Source organism: Gracilinanus agilis, chromosome 2 (genome assembly GCF_016433145.1).
Source record: "Gracilinanus agilis isolate LMUSP501 chromosome 2, AgileGrace, whole genome shotgun sequence".
Classification (NCBI taxonomy): Eukaryota; Metazoa; Chordata; class Mammalia; order Didelphimorphia; family Didelphidae; genus Gracilinanus; species Gracilinanus agilis.
This window is the reverse complement of record NC_058131.1, coordinates 462,074,703-462,085,818: the sequence shown is the minus strand read 5'-3', so window position 1 is coordinate 462,085,818 and position 11,116 is coordinate 462,074,703. Positions and strand designations below refer to the sequence as shown.

The 11,116-nt window shown below is 39.2% G+C and overlaps 1 protein-coding gene across 1 annotated transcript in view; it reads left to right on the top strand.

Moving 5' to 3' along the window:
• The first annotated feature begins 237 nt into the window (after positions 1 to 237).
• The window catches only part of LOC123237732 (protein farnesyltransferase subunit beta), an 88,353-nt gene continuing 77,474 nt past the window's right edge, over positions 238 to 11,116 (top strand). Inside the window, exon 1 of the mRNA XM_044664844.1 lies at positions 238 to 485. Within this exon, the coding sequence (XP_044520779.1) occupies positions 339 to 485 (147 nt within the window). The 5' untranslated portion in view covers positions 238 to 338. The remainder of the gene's footprint in view (positions 486 to 11,116) is intronic.

Below are 11,116 nucleotides of genomic sequence, written 5' to 3'. Positions count from 1 at the left end.
AAACTCCGCTTAGCGAAACCTATTTGAAACGCAACTCTAAGGTAAGTTGTTTTCTTATCCAGACTCCTCTAGGCTAAGCATATATTGCAGCAGCTTCCTCCCCCCTAAGGAGGGCGGTAATATCCTAGCTGCTCGCCTAGGGAAAAAATGTGTAACAGTATGCGTCTTAGCGGAGGAGGGTGGGGAGAGAGAGGGAGGGAGATTCGCCTTCGGTACTTTCTGGCTGCCTCCGCTTGCCGTAGTTCACTCGGCCCGCCTGGGTTTCAATACGCTACGCGTTGCTGTTTGACGAGGTTGAGTCCTGTCCGCCGCCAGCTGTTTGTATTTTTTTTAAAGCCATGGCTGCTGCAGCTGCTTCTACCTTTTCATATTTCCCTTCGCCCCTTCCCCCAGCCTGGTCCGAGTCTCTGTACTGCCTGAGCCCGGAGCACGTGCAAGAGCGGTTGCAAGACGACGCGGTAGAGACGGTCACCTCCGTGGAACAGGTGAGGCGGTCGGGGCTGGGGAAGCTGAGGCCCGGAGGCTTCTGGGAGCGGCAGTTCGGCCTTCCGTCGGTGACCGCTGCTGAAGCGCTCCTGGGGACTACCATTCCCACAGTGCATCGCGGTGGCCCTCTTCTTGCCATCTGCGGGGAGCGGGTTCCCAGTGCCTGGGGCCGGGTGGGGTGGGGGAGGGGGAATTGGGATGGGGTGGGGAGTTGGAAGACGACTGCGCTACCTGGAGTAGGAGTTGAGCCCTCCTTGGAGTCCCTAAAATGAGGTTTAGGCGAGCTCCTAGGAAGGGTCAAGGGTCAGATTCCCCCCACATTCCCCCCTTGTTCCTATCTTCTGGGAGCACCTGGAGGGTCTTCTCGGTGTTCGCACCCGTTTTCCTCTATTCCTTCGTACCATTCTGTGTATCAAAGGTGGTGGTGGAGGCTGGGGCAATCAAGAGTCCTTTTCTTCCGTACCCTGATGAATTTACTTATATGAAGCACATGTGCCTGACCATGGCCCTGTCTCATCCACCTGCAGTCTAGTGACCCTGGTTTGGGATGTTTTATTCACCAAGACGGGATTGAAGGCTTTGTACATGAGTTTTTGTTTCTTTGTGTCTTAGCTTTCCTCAAGTTGGAAAGGTTCCCAAGTTGGTTATTACTAAAATTTTCACCATCTGGTGACCAGTAAAAACAGACTGGTTTGATTCACTTCAGCAATGACAGAATAGCATTAGGCTGCTTTCCAGAACAAGGCTTTTTAAATACAGTAAGGGAAACCTCCTGGATGAACCTTGGGGGGATCAGCTTTGTCATTTAGATCTGGGTTTGGAAGCCTGAGTTGATGTAAAATTGCCTATTTGCAGAGACCTGAAAGCTTTGTTGAGTACAGAGGAAAATAATTTAACTGAAGAGATAGAGTCCAAATATTTTAGTGAGAGAAATGAAATCCTCCCCATTTGGATTTCAGTTGTTTAGAGCACTTAGAGGATTGTGAAGGTTAAATCTCCCCAAGATGACAGGTTTGCCCATATTTTAAAATTTCCCTAAGTAATGGATTGTTAGAACTGATTGTTCAACTCTTTAATATATATATATGTACATATGTATATATATATATACATATATATATATATATTAGCTTTTAGACTCTAATACCACCTTTTTGGTGTTGCCAGAAAAGGATTACAAATGAGAGGGCAATCCATGAAGGTAGTGGCCAAAAAGTAGTCTATAGAGAATATAGATAAGTTAATAATAGAGAAAAGGAGATCAATATGTTAGAGCATGGAAAAGAGACATCAGGGGGAAAAGATAACAAGCAATAAGATTTTTTTCCCTCAGTTGATAGGCATTTCCTCCCCTTCCCACCTCTTCTTACCGAGTGTGCACCCCCGCCAGTGCCTTATAACAAATATGCATAGTCAAGCAAAACAAATTCCAACTTAGCCCATGACCAAAAATGAGTATTTTGTTCTGCATATTTACTGTTGCCCCTCTCTGGAGACTGGTAGCATTCTCCATTACCTGGCCTCTGTATTGTTATTAACAGAGGTTATAGTTATAATTTTTTAGATTTATCTCAATAAATCCTCCCAGTGTTTAAATGGATAAAGACCAGAAGATTTGAGTTAATTCCTACCTCTTGATACATTTTTACTTTGTTGCTCTGGGCAAGCCATTTAACTTTTCAGTGCTCCCGATAACTTTCTAAGAAGGCTGTTACATATGTTGTTGATTTGCACTGTGAAGGTACATCATGAGTTGGTATTTTAAGCCTGACTGAAAAAAACAAGGTCTATGTCTATATGACAGCCCTGTTAGGAAATATCTCCATTTTGCACAGAGGCAAATTAAATGATTTTCCCCAAGACCAAGCTAGAAAATGACAAGCTTAGAACAGGTTTTCCAGTTCGAAGTCCAGTGGTCTTTCACTAAACCATGTTTCTTCTAGGTAGATACATTATTGGTCAGTGTTCTCTCAGGTACATTTCTATTCTTACTGATTGTTTGAAGCTTCTGCTCATTTTCTTAATATGTTCAGGCATGTTTCTACTCATAGCTCACTTATGTGGCTCCTACATAGCAAAGGCAAATTGGTTCTTTTATTACTTCTCATTTTATTTCTGCTCAAACTTTAAGGAGTTGGTAGAACCCAAGAATGGCTCAAGTTGTAAGAAAGAATGCTAATGGGGAGGGAATGGTATCTCATCTTTGTGAATGGCTTTGGTCTTTTGATTACAGCTCTTCATATATTGACATATACTGAAAATTGACACAATTTGATGCTTTTGCTGATGGTAACAAATTGGTGCTTATCAGTAGTTCTCTCTGCTGTATGCAATGCTGTATTTTACTAAGAAAATATGATTTTTTAAGTGAAATCAAATAATGTTTTCTGAAGGCTTTCAGTACTGATTTCTCCCTTTATTCTTTTCCCCTCCTTTTATCCTTGCTGATAAAGGCTCTCTTCTTAATGTAACTATCTGGAATTCATCCCTTTACAAATACTCTGTGACCCAGGGGCATAGGCTCATACTGGGACATTCACATTCTGAGGTATTACCTTTGCCATGAACAGATTATTCACTGAGGAATACAGCTCATGTGTGATTTTGTTTTTGTTTTTGTTTTTTCTTTTGGCCACCATTAAAAGTGATAGAATGTGTTATTAGCCAGTTATGAAACAATCAGTCAAGTAGTGTTAGCCACTTCAGGGTCCTTTAAAAGAAGCACAGAAAGGCTATTATGGGGTTGAAGATTAGACTTGTTTGGTTTGGTTTTATAGGACAGAATTAGGAGCACCTGGCAAAAGTTGCAAAGGGTCATTTTGTTTGTTTGTTTCAGATCTGCCTCATGATCTGGCTGCCTTAGGGAGGTATCAAGTTCCTCTGCCATTGCAGATTTCAAGTAGAATCTGGATACTCCTTTGTTGGGGATGTTCCAGAGGGTGTTTCTGTTTCAGTGTATATTGGATTGGAGGACTTCTGAGGGTTTTTCAATTCATATATTTTGTGATTAGGTGATTTCTGTGTTCTAGGAGCTTATATTTTATTTGGAGAGACAAGACTCATACACATAAAACAATCAGGGATTCTGTAATTGTAGTTTTTTAGAGTTAGAAGTGACCATATTGAGATTATCTATTTCAGAGGTGTTAAAGGCAGCCTGAAGGAGGCATTGAACCCAGAGCCAGAAGCAGATTAAAATATAATTAGGTAGTATTTAGCAAAAAAATAGGACATAGGTAAGGTTAATAGTGTTTTCTAAGTCAGTATGTGGCCCATGAGGATCCCTATTTATAGCTTAAGGCCCTTGTTTCTGATACCACTAATTTAGTTCATCCCTTATTTTATGAACGGAGAAACTAAAAACTCAGAGAAATTTATTCATTCATAAACATTTATTAAGCACCTACTTATATGTTAGACCGCATGCTTGGAATATAGAGACCCACCTCACTCCCTCTATGCAACGACATGTATACATATAACTAAATACAAAATATACACACCAGTAATATTGCTGGAGTTGGGCAGGGTGTAAGAACTGGGAGTATGAGGAAAGGCCTTTTGAAAGAAGTATCAATTGAACAGAACCTTAAAAGAAGCTAGGCATTCCAAGAGGGGAGGTGAAGAGGAAAAGCATTCCAGACCCAGGGGGCAGCCTTTATGAAGGCATGGATATGGAAGATGGAATGTCATGTGGGGAGCAGCAAGTAAGCCAGCTTGGTTAGGGCGTAGAGTGTTCGAGGGGGAGTAGTGTGTGATCTGCCTGGAAACAAGCTAGAACTAGAATTATGAAGGGTTTTAAATGCCAAACAGAGGAGTTAGTATTTTATCCTAGAGGCAATAGGAAGTTGCTGAAGCTTTGTGAGCAAGGAAGTGACATAATTAAATTTATGCTTTAAAAATATCAATTTAACAATTCTGTGGAGGACGGATTTTAGAGACGGAAACTTGAGGCCAGGATATCAGTTAACAGATTGTATTGCAGGAGCCCAGGCCAAAAGTGTTGAGGGTCTGGACTAGAGCAGTTTGGGAATGAATTGAAGGAAGTGAACAGATGTTAGAGATGAAGAGATGGGCTTGACAACACTTGATGACTGACTGAATATGAGGGCTGGGGAAAATGAAAAGTCAGTGTTGACTGTAAGGTTGCTGTGCTGACCTGGGTGGTGCCTTGGAATAGACAGAGAGAAATTAGGGTAAAGAGTGAGTTTTGGGGGAAAGATACTTTGTTCCATTTTGGAATGTCGAATTTTAGATGCCTGTAGGACGTTGAGTTAGAAATGAAAAATCAGTTAAAAACACTCAGAAATAGGCAACTGGTGATAGTAGTGCTTTGGAGAGATCAGAATTCAATATATAGTTATAGGATTCATCTACATAGATGTGATAATTAAGGCCTTGATTGCTGGTGAGAGCTTTGAAAGAAAGAGAAAATTTAGAGGGAGAAAAGGCCCAGCACAGATATTTGGGTGAAACCCTATTTTTAAGGGGCAAGATATGAATGATGGATGACCCATTGAAGGTGGCTGAGGAGTGGCCAGGAAGTTAAGAGAAGACTGAAGATAGAGTAATATTAGGAAAACTTGGGAATGATTGTGGATTCAGGATGAGAAAGTGATTAATGGGGTCCTAAGTTGCGAGGTTAAGAATGAGGCTTGAGGAAAGGCTGTTTGAACAATTACAAGATGTAGCTTAGGGGAAGTAGAACTTGTTGGTCTACTTCCTAGACAATGCTTTCTGGGGTGTTTAATTAAGAAAAATTTTTTTTCAATTAACAAGCCTTCCCCTCCCCCCCTTTCCCATGCCTTCCTCATCCCCACCTCTGAGAAGAAGAAGAAAAACAAAATTCTTGTAACAAATATGTATAGTCAAGCAAAATAGTTCCCACATTGGCCCTGTGCAAAAAATATATATCTCATATTTCGACCATTGCTTTTCTGCTAGGAGATGGGGAGCATTCTTCATCATTAATCCTCTGGAATCATTGAGTGAATTAGTGTTAATCAGAGTTCTTAATTCTATTTTTTTAACAAATTTTTATTTCAATCAACAAAAACTCACCTTCTCTCCCCCAGTTAGCTGAGAAAGAAAAAATAAAAGCCTAACAAATTCCTGCACTGGCCATGTTAAAAAAAAAAATTCAACCTTTATTCTTAAATCCATCATCCCTTGTCAGAAAGGGGGTAGTATGTTTCATCATGAGTTGTTTGGAATTGTATTGTTAAGAATTCTTAAGTCTTTCGGAGTTAATAACATCTTTAATAACATTTTTGTCACTGCATGAACTCTCTTCTTTTCACCTTACTCTGGATTAGTTTATATTGGATCAGGCTTCCCCAGGTTTCTCTGAAACCCTCCCTCCCTTTCATTGTTATACCATAGTAATATTCTATGACACTCATTGACCATAATTTATTCGGTTGTTTCCCAATTTATGGGTGCTCCATCTGTTTACAATTCTTTGCCACCCCAAAAGTAGGTGCTGTAAATATTTTTGTACCTCCTTATAATTGTTTTGTCTAGGACTAGCCCATTCCTAAATCTGTACCCCTCCGCCCCCATAAGTACCCTTTTTTCTTTTCTTTCCTCCAGTAAATCTCGCTCTGTTGCAGAATGCTTCTTGTGGTCCTTCTCATCTAGACCTTGTTCCTAGTGATTGAGAACTATCTCTCTATGCCAACACAGGTTGGGGAAAAGACTCCCCATAATTTTTTTTCCCCTTAGACTTCATGTTAATGACTTGGACTGATGTGTTTTCTAGATCTAGGAGTTATTGGAGAGATCTGAGCTGTATTCCTCCCTCCTCTTCTGACATTTTTGCTCCAGCCAAGAGCAGAATTTGCTTCCCCTTCTTAAGTCTTTCAAAGTTGTTCATTCTTACAATGTTGTTATTGTATAACTTGTTCTGATTCTTCTCACTCTGTTCTATATGTTCATATAAATTTGCTCTGATTTTCTGAAACCCTTTTTGGGGGAGCCATTTTAGACATTGTTAAAAAATACTAAGACCAATTAGACTTCTCTCTTTCTACTTATATCCAATTAGTTGCTAAATCCACTAGTCTAATTATACATTATCTCTTCACCAATCATCTCTTTCCTGACCTCTCTACTATATCCTATTAAAGGTTTTCATTTCATCCCTCTTGGACTATCCATATTCTCCTGATCTTTCTTTTCCTGCTCCAAACTCCTGTCTTACACATCAAATTAGCCTTTCATCAGGTTGCTACATTGTTCAAAGCTTCTTCCTGGAAAAGTCCAAGTTCAGGCCTACTGAATAAAGTCAGGTGCCTTAGCCAAGCCCTCAAAGCCTTTACAATTTGACTCCAACCTACCTTTTTGAGTTTTATCTCAAGCTACTCTTCTTTTTATGCTCTATTCTCTAGCTAAACTGAATTACTTTGTCATCCTTTGATCACGTTGCACACATTTTCCTATTTCCATATTTTCCTATTTTCATGCCTTGCCCCTACCATTTCCTAAGCCTAAAATGTCATTCTTTCTCTTTCAAATCGATTGAAGTTAGCAATACAGACAAGCTGAACAGTTTTGAAAGCTACAGGTTATGCTTATGTACTTAAAAAGAAAGGATAGCTGTGCATAATAAATAGCTGCAACAGTCTTTTTCTATTCAGTTATGTAAATTGAAGTATCTATTTTATTTGGTGTATATTAAATTCAGAATAAAATAAAACAAAAAAAGAAACAAATTGTCTTTAAAGGCCAACTTAAATACCACATTTAAATAAAGCTTTCCCTGATCTGAACCAGGAATCTCTCCTATAATCACTCATAGTACCTTGTTCTCAAAGCATGTTATACATCTTGTATACTTATAATGGTCTATTTTGTATTATATTTATGTTTATACACATCTTTTCTTCTTTATTTGTAAGTTCGAAAAGGGGGCAATAGGCCAAAAAAGTTTGGGAACCACTGATTTAAGTGTTAAAAAATATCTATATTTCAATAGGCTTTCAGAGAGAGGAATAGTCACTATGGGCAAAAAAGGTAGTTATAACAGAATATTAATAACTAGAGGAATTGGGAAAAGCATTTTGTAGGAAGTGGCTCTTGAGCTGAGACCTAGAAGAAACCAGGAGTTCCAAGAAGTTCAGATGATTAGAGAGCACAGCCAAATTGGTTAAATTGCCAGTAGACCTTGCAGATTTATACCCAACATTTCTTAATTATAAAGTCTTAGCATATTTTTTCCTTTCCTGCTCTAGTCAGTGGCAAAATTACTTAAAAAGAAAAAAAAGATAAACTGACTCTAGACAGCATCTATGCTTTCAGAAATAAAATGTTTAGGGGACAGCTAGGTGGTTCAGTGGATTGAGAGCCAGGCCTAGAGATGTGAGGTTCTAGGTTCAAATGTGGCCTCCTACACTTCCTAGCTGTGTGACCCTGGGCAAGACAATTAACCCCCCATTGCCTAGCTCTTTCTGCTCTTCTGCCTTAGAACCAAAACACAGTATTGATTCTAAGCCAGAAGGTAAGGGTTTTTTAAAAAAAAGAAAGAAAAAGAAAAAGTGTAGAAAGAGACTGGTAGTTCCTGAGATGAACATCAATGACCTTCTGAGATCAATTTAAAATAGCAGCTATGAAAGCAGAGTTATTAGAAGTTATAATTCTACCTTATTTACTCTTATTCAAATAGTGAAATGGAAAGTATACCATATTCCCATTAATTGGCTTTTCAGAGGAAAACTATTTCACAGACACAAACTTGAGGAGTAAGTTATGCTGATTAGGTATTAATTTTAATCTTCACAATTCTATTAGATTTCTGAATGATTTTGAGGAAATCATTTGGATCTCTCACTTTCCAATTACATAGATACTTCTTAGCTTATGAATTTCTAAATATGAGGATGAGTAGCTCCTCCCCACCAAGATGAGCAGAAGGAGCAGTCCTTGGCCTCTAGAAAAAGGTTTACCTTAACTCATTTTTTTGTCAAATTGTATGTTCACTGGCCAAGGGAAATAGGAGATAACATTATTTTTCCAGCTACAGCATGCATCAAAATGGACTTTTGAGCATTGTCATGTATCACTTTGTTCCTGTGGGAAAATGAACTCCCATTTCCCTTACAAATGAACTTTTACAACTTCTTTTCCCTAACTTGAAAACTATCTATATGTTCAAGATGGGAAAGCTTAGTGAAGAGAAATGAACAAGTTTTATTAAATGCCTTCTATGTGCCAGACACCATGCTACACGTTTTACAAATATCTATCTCATTGAACCTCACAACAACCTTGGCAGGTTGGTGCTATTATTATCTCCATTTTAGAGTTGAGAAAACTGAGACAGACAGATTTTAAAGACTTGCACAGCATCACACAGGTAATGTTGAGGCTGTATTTGAACTTAGGTCTTTCGGACTTCAGACCCTGGGCTCTATCCATTATGCCACTTAGATGCCTTCTTGAGTTGTAAGGCTTCATGAAATGAAACACTTTGGAATTTATCTATGAAAGGTATAAAGTAATTAATATATGTTAAAAGGGGATTGTTAGGATGTATATAAGGGAATCTGCAGGGTGTAATATGAGACTGAAGCTAGGGGTAATAGCTGGTAGGAATAGGGAGTAAGGCAAGGCAAGGGACCCAAGGCTGGGGGTAATCAAGGGAATAGACTAGGTAGTAGGGAAATTAAGGCAATATAGTGGATGAGGAAGGTACAATGATGAAGGTTGGTGGTTGAGGTGGTAGGAGAAATAAGGGAATGCCTAAGTTTAGGTTATAACACTGAGGTACCAAGGGTTACAAGGGAGAGGATGAGTTAAACTAAGGCAGGCAACAGCAGCAGGGAAATACAGACTGGGACCCAGGTTAGAGACAAAACACTGAAGGGAAACAGACTGAGCCCTTCAAGTAAAAGGACGCTTTTACAGAGCAAGGTTAGAGCCAGCTATGGCCAGCTTGAAACTGACTTGAGGCTTTAGTCAGTTTCACAGGAAGGGACTAGAAAGGAAGTATTGAAGTTTACACTTCCTTCAAAATGGATACCCTCAGCTTCCCTCAAAACTCCAGAGAATATGTTATTCCTCTCTCTCTTCCTCCCTCTCTTATTAATCAACTAATGAAGTAGCCAAAAAGTTTTGATTAAATACAAACAGGGTTTATTGTCTTCTAGGATAGATTGGCAGGGAAGGGGATACAAGGTAGCCCTAACAGCAGCTTAGGGAAGCTTCAGGTGGGGGAAGGGAGGCAGGAATGTGAGACTGAGAAAGGACCTGCCTTAACTCAGCTCTCAGGTGGTTTTGTAATCAATGGGGTTAGGAAAGTTGGATACAATGATTCAATAAGGTAAATTTGTAACAAGGGTAAGAAGCCCTATTTGACTATCACAGATTTGAACTAACTCTCAGATCTACTCTCCTTTCCAATCTTCTCAGACATTCAGGTAGGGGAAATGAAGGTGGGAATAAGGTAGGGTAGTGAGATTCAAAGGAATTAGCTAAATTAACAAATCTCAAAAGAAAAGCTGCAAAATATAGGCTAGGTTTCAATCTAAAGAAGGAGCTCAGATGGACCCTGGTTCTCTCACGAGTTCCCAGGACCAACTGAACTTTTCCCAAGATTCTAAACTCCTTAACTGACAGCAAATCAGTTATGCCCCCTCTCTTCACTGCCCTCTCATATAGCTTGGGAGTTGATCAACCTCTTTATCTTTTGTTATCTTCACCTTTACCATGAAGAAATTGTGTCATATACTTGATTTCATCATCTTCCGTATGTTCCATTCTCACAATCCATGCCTTTGAAATTCTAAACTTTACCCTTCTATCTTTCAATTTCTTCCAGTGCCTCAGGTCTTTTAAACCTGTTTATCTTCACTGTAACTTCCAACTATTCCTCCCCTTCCAGCTTTTTTCTCTGCCTTTACTTTCTTCTCAAAATCTTAAACCAGTTCAACTTTATACTGTACTAGATCTTTTTCTTGGCACTGTTTATGCCTTTCCAAACCCAGCCCTGAGTTAAACCTACTAGCCACCTTCTTAGCTACTAATCTGTTTTAGAGGAAGTCCAAAATACAACTGTTCTGACTTGGCTCACAATAAATGTATATTATTTAGTTTCAACCATGCACGCAGTGGTGCATATCAGTACTTTTTTTAAAAATCTGGTTAATTCACACAAAGGGAATCTCATCTTCTTATCTTTCCTCTTTACAGGCCATCTAGATACTCCCTTTTCACTTCTTTTCAGTAGATCAGCTCAGTACACTTTACTGAAAAAATCCAGGCCATCTTTAAAAGTTTCCTCTCCTCTCCAATTAAAATCAGTCAAAAAATCACATCGATATCATTCCCTCATCCTCTCTCCTCAACTTGCTAATACCAACCTTTCTACTTATACTCTTGATTCTATCACCTCTGGTCTCTTTTTGCTCCCATGACCACCCTTTGTCTTTCCATAATTTTCGACACTTTCTTGACAACTCCTTCCATATTCTCCTCAAGTATGTCTTGACCTTCCTTATCCTAAAAAAAAAAAAAAAAAGCCTTCTTTTGACTTGTTAGTTGCTCCCAAACTATTGTCTTATATCTCTTATCCCTTTCACAAATTCCTAGAAAAACTGTTTACATTCATTGCTCCATTGTCTCACTTCCCATC